We start from the raw sequence: 17,122 nt of genomic DNA on the forward strand, positions 1-17,122 counted from the left end.
TTTATCTAGTGGCTTTTTTATTGTTGTTTTTCCAATTAGCGTGGCTTTTTCTTCACCGCTCTTACATTACTGTGAAAATGTAAAAAAAATCTATTTTTGGTTGAAATCTCATTTTGTGCTAATATAATTGGTACACTACAATGAGAAATTAAAAAAAATATTAATAATAACAATAATATCAACACACCAATGTTATCCTACCTGAACCAGTTTTCATTGTGGTATTTTTTTTTCTCAAATTGTCATGCTAAAACACTATATAACTTCATTTGTTTTCAAATTTGTGTAACCCCTAAAGGACAATTTAATGTATAATGAATCTGTATTATGAATTCCTGACAGCCAGAATTCTTGACACACTACACTCGTGGCTATGCACATAGCTGACAGAAAATAGTTGTGGCTACACACTGTAGGATCAGAGGGCTGTTGCCATGAGCTAATCATTCCATGTGCCATATAGGCAAGTGTTGAAGGAGTGTTGCCTGTTTATTTATAGGAGTCTCTAAGGTTCCATAGCAGAGGGTTGCTCTTTCAGCTGGATTCAATTACAGCTCTGCTGAAAGCTGAAAATACAGCACCTATACACATACAAACAGGAGAATAAATCCTTAATTTGGATTTATAGGTGGGGGCCTATAGACTTACTGTGCTGTGCTTGGCAGTTGAATGACATCATGGTGATGTAATGTGAAAAATACAGGGTGCAAGTGCAGCATTAAACACATTAGGCTGAGAGGCTGGCTTCTGATTTCCTCCCTCTGCAGGTTTACTGAAACACAGGGAGCTTGTAACGCTCTTCATGGGGTGACTCTTTGGTAGGAAACACATTCATCAGCAAACTGAATCAGCCAAACAGCTGACGGTAGATCTCTGTGTTTCTACACCTGGAAAATGGCTGTGATCACAAAACGACCATTACACAACGGAGCCTAGTACTGTCATGGCAGGGTGCACAATCTCTCCTTTAAAATTGACTGCATGTTTTGAGATTTGAAATGCTATGGCATCTAAATGGGTTGTGGGAGGGAAAAGGGCGGGTGGGAGGGCTTCTTCTCCCACCTATCAAGGCATATCTGGATGATATAACCACTTCAGTCATGACAACTCATGTGCTCATAAGTGTGATACCACTACATATGATACCACTTAATATGTCATAACCATTGATTATCAGTGGTTCTGACAAATCAATAAGTTTGTTTTGGTGGAATAAATAAGCTTTTATGGCTCACTGCTCCACATGCATTTGACTTAGTCAGGGAGTACATGACCCCCATGTAGTATATAAGGGCAGATGTAAGCAGGAGGGATTGGGGAGGATGCGTGTCATCAAAAGCAGCAAGTTCAACATTATGCAAAGAACAGCAGCAATAACAGCTTGCATGGCAAGTTAAACAGTGAGTAAAGCTAAATTTTATAAAGGCCTGACATTAGCGTGTGAATGTGGATTTTTTTTTTTTTTGTTCACTTGTAAAAAACATACTGCTGAGTTTGTTTCCTGACTGAACGCGTTGCTCATCATGAATACAACAGCAACCTGAGCAGCTGGAGCAACCTAGTATATGCTGCCATCAACTCAAAACATTTAGTTGTGGCTAGGCTAAGACCCCACATGCCTTTTGTGTCAGCAATGATTAGATATATCATGTTAGAAGATCAAGTTAGATATGATATGTTGGCAGCATAATCAAGGGCTGACGTGCCTATCAGCAGCCGCTGAGAGTAAATGAACAGAGTCAAATTCCTTATTAGTGAGGAGAGAGAGCTCTATGCATCACATGGGCTTTGTTTGTGAATGTGAAGAAGTTGTGAAAGATTTATTACTGAGTAGACACAAGTTAGGGGAGTTAGGGGAAACTAGGGATTGGGAAATGTGAGCGGACAGGGGCCAGCAGCTCGCAGTTGCCCGAGAGATGATCAGTACCTGCCAACAGCCTGACCTAGTATTATGGTCCAACATTCAGCCGTCTGTTTACTTTGAGCTCACTGTAACATACAAAAACACATGATATGAACCGTTTGAAAAGGAAAACTGAAGCCAAGTAGTGAGGCTAGAAGGTCAGTGTAGATCTTTTGGAAATTGGCTTTCTTGGATTTGTAGCTACATCCACCAATACTTTGTTCAAGGAGTTCAGGATTCAGTTTCAAGTTTTATAAAAAACTACAAAAGCAGCATCTGAAATGGACAGAAAAAAAGGCCAGCAGCTCTGGGTACAAAGGAAAGATGCCAGATGAGATCCAAAGCTTGAAATCTTTCCCTTAACTATAACTCCTATATTAGAGAAACAAAGAGTCACTGTGTACAGAGTAATAATGGCATAGCAATGGTAGCAGAAGTCACAAGCAATAATACACCTCTCTCAGCTTTAGCGTATGTTTGATTGTACATTGTGGTTTCTGAACTGGTGAGTAGGCTACTCCAATTCAGCAGGGCCAGACATCCTATTAAACATATAATTGATGCAATCAGTGATGAAGATACACATTATTGGATGCAATGTTTTGTACTATATGTGTAAGCCTAAGTGTAGGGTAATGTGCGTGGGTGCACATCTGATCTGTGTTCAGCATGTGGAAAATAAATATTGTTTACACACATGATTTGATACTGATAGAAGTAATCATGAACCCAGCCAGAGGTTTGTGCAACCAAATGCTGCTGTTTTGCTCTTTCACTTCGTGTAGCTGAGGCAGGAGACCAGAATCATGCCTGATTTATTACCAAATAAAAACGAAACTACAGAGCCTTTGATGTTATCCTCGATTAAACCAAATGTGGTTCACTTTTGGAACTGATCCCCCTGCAGTTGCCGCAGCCTACATTTTGTACGACGTTGCCTACTAAAAAAGGGAAAGGCTTGATCAAGCAGTGAAATGATAATCCGTAGAGAGGCGTGGGATGGGACATGCAGAGGTAATTCCAAGGAACCCAGCCCTCCGGATCTGGGGTATACAATGTCATCTCTTGCTGTTACCTATCAGCAAAAACATGAACATCAAACTCAGATGACAGCAGTCTAAAATTGGTGGCTATCAAAACCCAGGAACTGGCAAGAAGCTTGGCGGGAGTATTCCCTTTCCAGAGAGGAAGCCCTGGGCTCAGACACTTCAGGGTGAAGAGCCTGTGCCCTCTGCGCACTTGCAGAGGAGGTAATGGGAGCGGCATAAACACAGCTTAGGCTTGATTAGGCAAACACTTTCACACTCTTAATTAGGGGAAACTGCAGTTGCTCCTCACATTTCAACCATATACATTGGAGCAACAACACTGAGACAAGTGAAGACTGAAATGTATGTATGCTGGAGGGGTCATCGCGTATCAATGAGATTCATGCATTGCTGTCACTGTATTACCAATTTCAGAGGCATTGTCAATGTATTTGTACAAAACCCAGGCAGGCATAGCAAAGCATGTGTCAAATCTATAGACAATGCAATGCTAATGGTTCCCTCTTTTTCTTGAGGTTCGCTCTCTCTCAATGTCATTTGTAATTCCTGCTGGTGATCCTCTATGAAAGTGTTACTAAGATAAATATGGCTTGAATCAGAGGGTTACCAGATTTAACCATGCCTCTATAGACTCCAGTGTCTGACACGCTGTCATCAGCTCATCATCCACCTTACAGAGCATACATCAGACCAGGTCAAAAGCCCCCTATTTCATTTCCAGCAGCATTGCCAAAAGAATGACATGATCCGAAAGAGCTGTTGACTTGTGGGACTGACCTTCTAAAAATCCTCTTTCAATTTATAACATGGACACGCATAACATGCACGTGTTCATTCACCAATCACACTAATAGCAACGCCGGATACACACATACAGAAATACACACATGCTTTGTAAATACTTGGCTTGGTGTTTGGGAGGAGGTGAAAGCCAAGGGAGTCACTGACAGAAGTTCCTGCTGTGATTACCTCATGTCTGTAATGGGTAAGGAAGGAACCTCATCCAGTCTATATTTAGACAAAGACAAGCTTTAGGGAATGAAGTGCAATTGTTCATAAAGCAAGGGCTCCTTTTTAAGGAATAAACTGCCCTGTGATAATCAGTTGTTCAGTCATAGTCATATTGGAAAACTGCTGTTTCCAAATAGTGTACAGTCATGAAAAATTATTTTTATCACGGTATTGTGACAATGAGTCATCTTTTACTTATAGAAATATATGTATATATTATTATCATCACAACATTAATTTGTAATGACATCTTGATGAAATCACAATCAGTGATCATGAATTAGCATGATGGTGCTTAGTGAATATGATCTTTTTTAGTGTGTAAGTGAGTGTGTAAGAATGACATGAAACCAAGTGTTTTCTTTTAGAGGGAATAAAGTCACAGTATCATGTTACCATGGGGGTCTCACACTCACCGGTCAAGCCATTCATAACGATGGGATGATCCTCGCTGTCAGCATTCATGCACCCTGCAGGCTCTATGGCATGCGTGCCCGAGTTAAAGTGTCACTGCATCCAGTCACCATTACCTATGTAAATACAAATGCACATACACATATCTAAAATTACTTATGTGGCAATGTGAACGGCACAAACTATAAATGCAGAGACCTCCATGGTTACTTTGTACATTGATAATTATATGTGCTACTTCCTTAATAATTACCACTATTTTCTGAGTTGCATGATGAAATAATCAATCAAAATGATTAAATATACAATTACTAAGCTCAAAAGAGGTCTAGGATTGGGACTAGTAAAAAGGCATCTTGACTGGAGAACACCACTGATCAAAGTCAGGGAAAGACAGCTGAAAATGACAGAAATACTAGATCCTGCCTGGCTGACGAATCTTGTATTTTTAGAGCCTTTTTTGATCCTGACCTATAATGAGAGTGACGTGGCCATTCCTCAGTTTGTTTGTTATTGTTTGTTTCCTTGGATACGGTCAAGGCCTGACAACTTGACTTGACCCAGACAGCCTTTTGGTGACCGCTATATGCTAACACATTAGTGGCAGGTGGCACCATGTCCTGACACTGACATTTGACTCTGACATCCAACCCTTGTTCAGCAATGGAAAGGCCAAAAAGTTGCGTCCCTCTGTGGATCTTCTGGTTGTTAACCAGACTGAAATTCCAGCAAAAGTAAAATAAAACATCACCAGTAAAAAGTTGGTGGCTTCAGCTATAATAATAATGTCACCATGGATATAGACAGCTTGAGTTGGTTTTATTCCTTCGAGTTTGCACTCCTGTGCCATAATCGCTGTACTCCTGTCTCTTTTATAGCTACAGTATGAGGTGACTGATAGGCCGCAGCTTCATGAAAGCAATGATCCGAACTATAAATAGATCACAATTTAGTGGTGCACATACAACCCTACTCTGTATTCTTTGGCTGTATAGTTGAGCTTAATTATCATTCTAAGTTAAAAGAGAGAAGACGAATGAAACTTGACAGACTTGACTAGACTTGTATGGCACAAAACACTTTTTCTGTTTCATCCTGACTCCAAATTTTGTACTCTCTATCTTTTGTGGGGGCTAAGAATGAACTAATAAGAATCACTGCAAAACTGGGTGTACGTGTGGCCATTTTTTCCCCCTTCCTTTGCTCCAGTATCTCGATGACCCCAAGGCTAGGTCACATGTCTTCAGGGGGTCCCCATGTTCCAAGTTGTAAAATGGAACCCTTTAGCACTGTGAACGGTGAATGTTATTTTGGCTGCGGCTTCCTCAAGACACTATCCTCTCTGGCTACTCATATGTCAGTCAAGCCAGCAGTTTCCACTGGCGTGGTCCAGGAGGCCCCCTGGTTATGTGAGGCTCTGTGCTTCAAAACACTCAGGCTATTTCATACTGGAAACACACATTTAATATGTAGCTGCATGAAAAACTTCACCACACGCAACATACTAACATCTATTTGTCACCTTCGTCTTCAGTCCTGCTTGCTAAAACTGTGGGCCGTGACCCAAAGTAGCTGTGAGCTGACTGCTGGTGGTTCCCCACATGACAAGAATAGCAGTATGTTTTCATGAATGAGGGACCTGCAGGGTGGGAGACAAGTCTGCATCTGAACAGCTTTGAGATTCTTTGCTCTGAACAAAGCCAGACTAGTTTTTGTTTTTGAGGCACTAATTGAAATGTAACTTTTTTTTTGCAAGTCTAAATGTTTACTTAAACTTTACTGCACTGCTAGAGTGGAGTGAGAGAGAGTGGGAGAGCAGACAGCAGCAGCAAGTGTCATCTGGTCAGCCAACTTGGGGAGGGCTTTGGAGTTTAAAATGGTGTGAATATGATAGCCATCTCTAACCATCGGGATAGCTTATGCAAGTGGAGATCTGTCTGCACTTCAAAGCTGACCGTTGTGAGGTACTAACCTGACAAAAGGAGAGTTAAAACAACAACAGAAGGATTGTGACTTGGCAAACGCTGGGACTACCTGGAAGTGAAAAGGGATTTTGCTTTATTCGAGGGCCGCCGGGTCTGCATGACAAAGAGAGTTGGGACAACGCGCAACCAAAACTGCAAGGGGCCGAGGAGGTGAGGGAAAGATTTACCCTCAGTGGGGTAAAAGATGACTGTGGTGTCCCAGGAGAACCACGACGAAGCTGTGGTCGTTGCTCCGTTGTTGCAAGATGCTGCTGATCTGGAACCAGCAGACCAAGAGTGCAGCGAGAGGGTCGTTATTAACATCTCTGGTCTGCGTTTTGAGACTCAATTAAAGACCCTCTCACGTTTCCCGGCCACACTTCTGGGAGATCCGCGTAAAAGGATGCGCTTCTTCGACCCACTGCGAAATGAGTACTTTTTTGACAGGAACAGACCAAGCTTTGATGCCATCCTCTATTATTATCAATCGGGAGGGAGGCTCCGGAGACCTGTCAGCGTACCAGTTGACATATTCATGGAAGAGATAAAGTTTTATGAACTCGATGAGGAGGCCGTGGACGTTTTCAGGGAGGATGAGGGGCTGATGAGGGAAGAGGATCGCCCACTGCCCACCAATGAGTTTCAGCGGCAGATATGGCTGCTGTTTGAGTATCCTGAGAGCTCGGGGCCCGCACGGATAATAGCCATTGTGTCCGTTATGGTTATTTTAATATCCATTATTATCTTCTGTTTGGAAACACTGCCTGAATTCAGAGAGGTTACCGCAGTACCCGACCCTTCTGTCAATGGAAGTACTCACGGGAAAAAGCCCAATCCATTCACAGATCCGTTTTTCATGGTGGAGACTCTTTGCATTGTGTGGTTCTCTTTTGAATTCACGATGAGGTTTCTCTCGTGTCCCAGCAAACCCGCTTTCTTTAAAAACATCATGAACTTGATAGACGTTGTAGCCATCGCACCTTATTTCATCACCCTGGGCCTTGATCTAGCAGAGCACCAGGGCAGCAGTCAGCAGGCTGCGTCTTTGGCCATACTGAGGGTCATCCGTCTGGTGCGAGTTTTCAGGATTTTTAAACTCTCCAGACACTCCAAGGGTCTCCAAATTCTCGGCCAAACGCTTCATGCAAGCATGAGAGAGCTGGGACTGCTGATTTTCTTCCTGCTAATAGGAGTGGTTTTATTCTCCAGTTCTGTTTATTTCGCAGAGGCAGAAGACTCCGATTCTGGATTCACAAGTATACCTGATGCGTTTTGGTGGGCTGTGGTAACCATGACCACAGTTGGATATGGAGATATGTGTCCGTCCACTATCGGGGGGAAATTCGTCGGATCTTTGTGCGCAATCGCAGGGGTTCTCACCATAGCTTTACCTGTCCCTGTAATTGTATCCAATTTCAATTATTTTTACCACAGAGAGAACAGCGACGAGGAAAACGTTCAATACGTACACGTGACCTGTGGGCAGCAGCAGCCCTCCTTTGGTGAATTTGATTCAAGCAAAAGTAACCAATCGCTCTCCAAAACTGAGTACCTGGATGATGAGGATTCAGAAACCTTGAGATGTCCAAACTTCAACCCATTTGAGACATACTCTGGGAAGCTGACAGATGTATAAAAAATGCACGATTGGTTGACACTTGTGGTGAGTGGCCTTCCCGTGAACTTATATGCCACTTCATCTCAGTTGCCCACTGCTGCAGCTGTTTTACGCACGGCGGTTCTTATTATGCAGACTACATCAGTGGTTCCCAAACTTTTGTTCTAGAGAAGGTGTGTGTTTCAGATGGTTTCCCGCAAGATGAGGATCAGTTTGATTACACTCTAATTTCATGCAATGGATGTTAAAACAAGGAGAGAAACTTTTAAATCTGCTGGGAGCTTTCATGCTGCTAATCTGCCCTCGGTGGAGATCAAACAGACAACAAACCTCTAAGACAGGGGTCAGCTGGGAAATAATCTTCATCAAATGGGTGTCTGTGAACTGAAGTATCTCTCCTTATGGAGGGGGTTACAAACATGAAACAGTTTGGGATCCCCTGACAATGCACGGAATTTTATTATCAGGCTATATGACAACCTTCGCTTTATATTTGATTTGAAACGTCAGAATAAGTGAGCTCCGAGCGCCACTGTGTGGTTGATAAATAGTCCTACAGGCAACGATTTTGCTCAGCATCATCCAGAGTGCAAGATTAACACAGTAGAGTATTTGCCCTGCTGCGGGCCTCGTCTGATTTAGGCACAACGCTGAGATGGTGTCTGTATTGGTTTATGAAACTGGATGCTGGTGCTTGTTGATTGCGATGATGCTAAACTGATGCCTGACTGCCTGGTCTCATTCCAGCGACTTATGTTTGACATCACAATGAGTTTTGTTTTCTGCTTACTTGAAGGAGACACAGGGTTAAATGAAGCACGTTGTTTCCATTACACAAAAAACAAACGCAAAATAGTGGGTGCATTTCTCATTTCTCATTTTTTTTTTTTTTGCATTGCCGAAACGCTCAGTGTAGCCTGCAGAGACCTCACGACGAAAACTGCTGGGAAAAGTTCAGCCTGTCTTTGAGGTATGGAGATAGACATTGTGTGGACGATATTTCAAATCAATAGCTAAAACAACATTCTTTGAGGAAGGCTTTATAGACGACCATGCTTTGTTTCTATATGCAGCCATGTGTACATATTGTGTTTTTGTAAATATCAATTTAACCTTGTTATAATCAGCTTTTAATGCAAAAAACTTGAATGGCAAGTGGCTTTGTTGGTACAAACATTCGGATTGTGTTGCAATTTGCTGTAAACCACCAGGTAGCCCTAAAAAACGTATTGATAGGCTATTATGAGGTCTGCATGATATGAAATATTGTGAATCTTAAATGTAATTAAAGATTTTTATTTTTCTAATCTGAGTATGTATGTGGACATAGTCTATACCCTTTTATAAATAAAAATAAATCATAAAGATTTCTGTTTTCCCCACATTCTTTCATCATCAGACATATCAGTCCCACAGCAAGAAGGCAAACAAACACACCCACAGCAAAGCATCTATGTAAAATTATTTCAAAAACTATGTAGATAAATTAAGTCGGTACACTGTAATACTCTGAATTAGGTTATCAATTCGTAGTGCTGAACGATGGAGAAAAAGTGTAGAAGCAGCCTATAGGTTGTCTTGCCACAAATTCCATTAACTTAATAAAAAAACGTCATAGTGATAAATGTGGGCGTATTTATTGGCTGGAGGCACATTTTAGGAAATGAGACAGGCATCCTATATCTGATTTGAGTTGTGTGACGAACACAGGACAAATGTTGTCATCAGTCCCCTCAGAGAGGCCTTGGGTTATGTCATTCCAGTCACAGGCCCTCGAAATCGACGGTGGAAGACAAAGTAAGAAAAAAAAACTTTGTTACAGTATAAAAAACTTGAGTGTAAATGAATATTTGCCCTTGGAATCTGCATAAGGTTGTCATTTGCTGTGAGGCGAGTCAATCATTTGCGCTGTCCGTGGTGCTGAAACCAATCTTCCATCCCCCGCAGGGTCGAATTGAGGGCGTCGATCCATTAATAAGTCCCTGAATCTGGCTTACATTGGCTAAAATTTGGGGGGCAAATGGAGCAATGTTAAGCAATGTATAGATTTTATGTAGTCAATGTAAAAACTATCACCCCTTGTTTACCAAATAGCCGTGAATCCTCCCCTGATGTTTCATCCTCCTGCCTCGATTTCTCTTAGTCTTTACTCTTTGTTGTTATCGTTAAAAACAGGATCAAAACTGGACTCACTTAGGTTAAGATATGGCAGATGTCACACCGTGCCATGTATCTACACGACGCTCCTGCAATCCTTGATATTAAATCTAAATCGTCAGAGAGACAGAATTATAAGACCCAGCAATAGCCGTCTACATTTTATCTCACCAAATGATGATATCTTTATGGGTATAAATTTCAGCTAGTATTACTCAGTGTTGATTTTCTTTTCTCTTCTTTTTTTTTTTTGGAAATCTGTTTTGTTACCATCTGTCTCTCTTTGCAAGTCAGATATTGCGCCAGTGTTGGCACACAAGTGCTCTTGTTTTTGTGGTGTATGGAGAACTTCTGGCGGCGTGCTTCAGTAGAGCCGGTCTGCATTGCGTCGAAACCCTCCTCCTTCTCTTCCTCCTCCTCCTCCTGCTGCCCTCCCCTCCCCTCTCTTCTTTCACCTCCTCTGTACTCGCATGTAACAAACATAACAACATCATGCTTTACATTGTGGAGAAATCCTTCGCTTCTCCATGCTAAAACAGGTCATCTCTTTCTTATCCATTTTCATTTTCTACTCGACAGCCGAGGAGAAGTGAAGCATTCTGCCCGTCATCTTGTCTACTCGCAAAAAGCAGCAAATTTCTGCTGATGCAGTAATGTCTGAAAATGTCAAGGGCTCGCTTATTGCCCCTTAATGTATCTCCCCCCTGAATTGCAGCACAAGAATTTCTCCTGCGGTATACTGTATGCCATTCTCACCGCCGTGCCGCCGCGCAAGCAACCGATGCCGCAGCTTTGCATTTCCTTTTTTTTCTCCCTCTCCCCTCGCTTCTTTTCATCACGAGCTCTCCTCATTATCACCATTTGATTTTCATCTTATCTTACACGAGAGTGCTTCACTGTGTACAGAGTTACATTTGAGGGAATAATCTTAAATTTTTGTTCTTTTGCGGACACTGTTAGTGATGGTGACGAGCGCAGAAACGCTTCTAAGGCTCTCTTTTCGTGGGTGCAATTTCAAGTGTTAATGCCACATGCCAACCACTGCTGTCCTATCGTTGGATGACTTTACTCGGGGATAAGACGCATTCAAGACCTTCAACATCAACTCACGGTAAGCCTCGAAACTGCTGACTTACATGAGATATCACTTAGACTGTTGCCATCGCCATCTATTTTTTGACATAATTACATACTACTGCGTTGTTTTCAGATTTCACACGTTTTGTCAAGCAATAGGCCTAGAGGCAATATGCTTGTAGAGAGATCAGGTATTATATCAGTATCGAATTTTATGCGTCACGCCACAATTTTATGGTGGTGAGAGTGGTTTAGGCGAAATTATTGTCATGCCTCTTCATGACAAAGAAAGATAGTAGGCCCAGTTCTATGCTAATTTATAGAAGGTCTACAAGTCCTTACAGGAATATCTTAGAAGTACAACGGGGATAATATGGTGAAACTGTAGGAGATTTAAAAAAATCCCTATGTACTGTAAGTTCACTATTATCGCAGCACTGAATACCACATACACATGTCTCTATATGGAATATTATAGGATTATTATAATAATGCCAGTAAGTATGAGAGCGTCACAATAAACTCATTCTGAGTAGATTACCATTGTCACAGTATAAGTCCCTATACTGTAGAAATGTTACAGTGATTTTTTTTTTATGAGGGGTGAAAGGTATATCTCGATTGTTTCCCTTTAGAATCAGGTAATTGCTCTCATAGTAAGATTAGGACAGTGTGTAAATAAATAAATAAACTGCAGAAATTGCTGAGCCAGCATATATCTGGGCTGTTCGATCCCATTATCCCCCCCCCCTCCCCCCTCCCCACCCCCTCCTTCTCTCTCTTTCTCTCTCTGACTGGGTGACAGAGGCAGCAGCAGCAGCAGCAGCAGCAGCAGATGCATTGGAGAGCAGCAATGGTCGAGTCAGCGAGAACCGCAGTGGAGCCGCACTGAGGCAAAGCAAGCAACCAGCCCTCTTATCTGGGGACTTCTACAACAATTTAGGAGGTGTGGGAAGCTGAGGAGTGGAAATTTTACCCCAAACCTGAATGCCTGCTCAGTCAGACTAACTGGAATCTCAACACAACTCCTCCTCCTCCTCCTCCTTCCAAAATGACTGTTGTAGCAGGAGATAACATGGATGAGACTTCGGCGGTTCCAGGCCACCCACAGGACACCTACCCCCCAGACCATGATGACCATGAATGCTGCGAGAGGGTGGTCATCAACATAGCTGGTCTGCGGTTTGAGACGCAGCTAAAAACTCTTTCCCAGTTTCCAGAGACTTTGCTTGGCAACCCCAAAAAGAGGATGCGCTACTTTGACCCTCTGAGAAACGAATACTTCTTTGACAGAAACCGCCCCAGCTTCGATGCCATCCTCTATTACTACCAATCTGGGGGCAGGCTGAGAAGACCGGTGAATGTCCCTTTGGATATGTTCTCTGAAGAAATTAAGTTTTATGAGCTGGGAGTTGAGGCGATGGAGAAGTTCCGTGAGGATGAGGGCTTCATCAGGGAGGAAGAGCGCCCGTTACCTGAGAGAGAATTCCAGCGTCAGATTTGGCTCCTCTTTGAGCACCCAGAAAGCTCAGGCCCAGCAAGAGGTATTGCCATAGTATCTGTGATGGTAATTCTAATTTCAATAGTCATATTTTGTTTAGAGACTTTACCAGAACTGAAAGAGGACCCAGTGGGCCGGATGGAGACCGTGGGGAATTCTACTTTTTATTACAAGCCAAATATCCTCACAGACCCCTTCTTCATCATCGAGACCCTCTGCATAATCTGGTTCTCCTTTGAGTTGATAGTGCGTTTCTTAGCGTGTCCAAGCAAACCGGCCTTCTTCAAGAACATGATGAACACTATCGACATAGTGGCCATCATTCCCTACTTCATTACACTTGGCACCGAGCTGGCTGAAGATCCAGACAATGAGGGGGTGGGGGAGCAGGCAACATCTCTGGCCATACTCAGGGTGATCCGTCTGGTCAGGGTGTTCAGGATCTTCAAGCTGTCACGACACTCCAAAGGATTGCAGATTTTGGGGCAGACCCTCAAGGCCAGTATGCGAGAGCTTGGATTGCTGATCTTCTTTCTGTTCATCGGAGTCATCTTGTTCTCCAGCGCTGTGTACTTTGCTGAGGCTGAGGAGCAAGGATCCTACTTTGGCAGCATCCCAGATGCCTTTTGGTGGGCAGTTGTGTCTATGACAACTGTGGGCTATGGGGACATGGTCCCAGTCACTATAGGAGGCAAGATTGTAGGTTCTCTGTGTGCCATTGCCGGAGTGTTGACAATTGCACTCCCAGTGCCTGTCATTGTGTCCAACTTCAACTACTTCTACCACAGGGAGACTGAGGGAGAGGAGCAGGCCCAGCTGCTCAATGTCAGCAACCCCAACATCCCCTCTGAAACCAACTCCAGCCGCCGTAGTTCATCGACCGTCAGCAAGTCAGAGTACATGGAGATTGATGGAGACATAAACAATAGCATCGACAACTTTAGGGAGGCAAACCTTAGAACTGGCAACTGCACTATAGCCAACCAAAACTGTGTAAATAAAAGCAAGCTGCTCACAGATGTATAGAGTCAAGTTAGGAACCATGGGATCTTTATGAGACTGTCATATGAGGAGTAGACCATCAGTTAGGAATGCTTTATTTACCTCCCCAAAGCGCTCTATGGCATTAGGCCTATTCAACCATGCTCAGCTACACAGAAAGGAAAGAGAAAAAACAAAGTTGTTAGAGTATATGACAGGTAGATAGAGTAATTAATTCTTGTGATCATACAAATATATAGACATACCGAAAGCAACAACAACATCAATTATTACGCATACATACGGCGCCCTGGAAGATGCAGAGCACTCGCGATGACTGTCCAATCAGACGATGGCGTGATAATTAAAATGTTATGCATGGAGTACAGATAACATTTCAGCAAGTTGCACAATGCATCAGACAAGTCTGTGGAGACATGCAAGCATCTACAGACTGGTGGTCGGCACCAAGAGATTAGGTGACCCCCTCCCCACACACACACACACACACACACACACACACACGCAAACGCACATGCACACACACACACACACACACACACACACACACACACACACACACACACACACACACACACACACACACACACACACAAGCGCACATGCACACACACACACACACACAAACACACACACACACAGGATCTACTATTCAGCAAAGCACCTTAAAGGAGAAAGACTGATCTCTCTTGTTTGGATGTAAAGAGATGGTGATCTACTAGCTTCACGGACATCCGCAATGCTGCTATTTTCCAGCAGATGCTGTAATTATGATATCACCAAGTGATTCAATGCCATGCCCTTTAGACGCAACACAGCACAATGATAAAATGAGCTTCACATGAGCATGTTTAGAGACTTTCCATTTTGATATTGGAATGCATGAGACATACCTCATATAATGGAAAAAATGTTCTTTTGGATACCCGCCTCCATCCCCTCTTCTCATCTAATTTCACACTGAGTGCACTGGATAGTTTTTAATTTGAAATGCTTATCATTTAGAAGTATAGGAATTGAATGTTAAATCTTAAGGGAACAGTACATAAATGAGATCATAGCATGAAAAAGTAACCTGCATTATGGTCAATTGACTAAGGTACTTTTGTATCCTGGTATATTTAATGCATGACATCAGTATACAGCTTGTTGCAATTCAGGCACTTTCCAGTGCCCTACTGTCAGGGAAACTAAGGAACTCAAATTCTGGATGTTTCTGAAATGTGACAAAATATATCCAAACCCACCTCGGGGATGCAGAGTTTCTAATTTAAAAAGTAGTCAAAGAAGCTGAAGAAATATTATCAAAAATGCATATAATCATAATAAGAACCAATTACAGTATTACGTCAATAGTGCAGTGCATGGACCTTCTTTGAACAAGAAAAGTTATCATATTATTAGTCATGCTTCCATTTCACTTGAATTTTTAGCACATGATTTTGAAACCACTGAAAATAATATATACCAAAATTCTCAATTTTGATTCTCAGATTCTTCATATTGCAAAGAATTGTTTTGACATTAGTTGCTAGTGCCTTTACCCCTCTCACCAACAGGATTAGTGAAAGTGCCTCTGTGTACAATGGAATTCATGAAATTGAGCAGAGCTGGTATAGTTCCTGTTTTCTTACTATTATGCTGTTGTTGATGATGTTAAAGATGATGACAAGCCGGATGATCAAGGTTCAAACTACAGTATGAGAGAATGTGGCAGAGAAAATTGTTATCCGTGACTGTCATGCACAACCTAGTTTTCATGCTGTCACACTTTTACTTATGCCCTTAAGCAACAATGTACTATACTTTGCAATTCACCAGTCCAAATCATAAGGGAATATTCACTGTAACAGAAAAATCTTGCTTTCGTTTTGTTTCTTCTCATTGTGTAACATGCATCCCTTCAGGGTCTGTACCTCAGTTAGGTCATTGCAAACTTGCTGCAGAGCTGCAAGCTTCAGTGCAGGGCTTTCTTTATCATCGTGCAAAATGAAACCTTAGGCATAAACTGCAGTCATGCAATACCGAACATGAGAGTAGTCCTAAAGCATAGCCTTTACATAAGCACTTAGGGCAAATAGTGTACCACAAACCCCACTACTAAACCTTTTTCCCTCAAAGCTACGCACAATCAAAACATGCATTTGTAGAGCATAATTTATAGAGATTGTTTGACTCTCCTAACAGGATGGGATTAACTCTTTTATGTGTTGTGTGTTTCTTTGAAACAGTGGTCTCTTAAAGTTACTGTTGTGTCATAGAAACAGGCAGGAATGTGTTGTTAATATACATCTTAGTAGAAAAGACAGTGGAAATATTTGATATAGTTTATAAATCTGTCACACTGCAGTCTTTGGGCATTATGATGCACACCAAGTGCTGCCACTCTGCGCAATTATGTTGTTCAGCTGCTTAAACTATTTTACTACTTAGATATTTTCTTTATGAATATGCTTGCTCATACTTTCTGAATAGTAGAGTGTTAGTCAGCATGCTGGTCCAAATAGACCAACTGCACATAGAGGATAAAGCAAATGACTCTACTTGAAAACCTCCAGCTACTGTACATCACTTTACACTCAGTAATGAGAAATATTTATCCAAGTGATGGTAAGGTGTTGGATAGTAAAGTACTGTACGCTCTCTTTATTTTTTATTTTTATTTAGAGCTCTGCTTACAAGGCCCTTAAAAAAGCCCTACTGCAGTGCTACTTGAATGTCATAGTTGCTTCTGTGCAATGGCTATCCTTTGTGGTGCTCGTACAGGACCACCGCTGTTGTCCTGTTACCATCACACATTATCTGGAGAAGCAAGCCTACGTTAATAGTTTAGACAAGACCTTTTTGATTCTGTGAATCTAGTTATCCTACCTGTTTTGTTATTGCTAGTTGGTTGGTTAGTGTAGGGCTCCGTATGTCCTTTTTATTTGGTTCTGATCTTTGTACTGTATTGCTGAAGACTCCGAGTATCTGCCCCAGGCAGGGTGAATATTCAAAAGCCTTCCTAGATGTCAGTGACTTATTATGAGTGCAAAAAAGATACACTTCTGTGTCAGGGATCCTCAACTTGTATAGGATTTCTCATACAGAAGGGCATCAAATCTACAGATACCTAGAACATCCCAATACCACATATTATAACACTATATCTAGAAAGATCCAAGGAAAGTATAGCAAACAGTCACATACATGCAGCTAACTGTCAGATAATTGATATGTTCGCTTTTGTCACAAGTTTGTCCTATGACCGATGCTCATAGGACAAGTGGTGATCTGCATGAAACTGTTCAAAGTGAGGCTTAGAGAATACATATGATACCCCTCACATTACCAGTGCTATCGCTGCTCTTGCTGTGAGGGCATCTATGTATGGTGCTATGCATTCAATTACCCAACAGAACATGCATTCTTACAGCAATAGAATAA

General features: G+C 42.1%; 2 protein-coding genes across 3 annotated transcripts; both read left to right on the forward strand.

Annotated features, from left to right (window-relative positions):
- Window positions 1–6,546: 6,546 nt before the first annotated feature.
- On the forward strand, window positions 6,547–7,977 carry kcna6a (potassium voltage-gated channel, shaker-related, subfamily, member 6 a). The gene has a single exon (XM_030053782.1). The coding sequence runs from the start codon at window positions 6,547–6,549 to the stop codon at window positions 7,975–7,977; it is 1,431 nt and encodes a 476-aa protein (XP_029909642.1).
- A 4,267-nt stretch (window positions 7,978–12,244) lies between these two features.
- Window positions 12,245–15,864, forward strand: kcna1a (potassium voltage-gated channel, shaker-related subfamily, member 1a). 2 transcript variants are annotated; one of them, XM_030053772.1, is made up of 2 exons: window positions 12,245–13,526; window positions 15,335–15,864. In XM_030053772.1, exons 1-2 carry the CDS (start codon window positions 12,245–12,247, stop codon window positions 15,430–15,432), a joined length of 1,380 nt encoding a protein of 459 aa, XP_029909632.1. In that variant the 3' UTR covers window positions 15,433–15,864. The 2 variants fall into 2 exon arrangements, with proteins under 2 accessions (XP_029909632.1, XP_029909631.1); XM_030053771.1 differs by lacking the exon at window positions 15,335–15,864 and having other exon boundaries at window positions 12,245–13,720.
- The last annotated feature ends 1,258 nt before the right edge of the window (window positions 15,865–17,122 follow it).

This window comes from Myripristis murdjan, chromosome 6, assembly GCF_902150065.1.
Source record: "Myripristis murdjan chromosome 6, fMyrMur1.1, whole genome shotgun sequence".
In the NCBI taxonomy this organism is placed as follows: Eukaryota; Metazoa; Chordata; class Actinopteri; order Holocentriformes; family Holocentridae; genus Myripristis; species Myripristis murdjan.

What these genes read in the sequence shown, in the direction of transcription:
- kcna6a (XM_030053782.1), top strand. Translation starts at nt 6,547, where the DNA reads ATGACTGTGGTGTCCCAGGAGAACCACGACGAAGCTGTGGTCGTTGCT.
- kcna1a (XM_030053771.1), top strand. Translation starts at nt 12,245, where the DNA reads ATGACTGTTGTAGCAGGAGATAACATGGATGAGACTTCGGCGGTTCCA.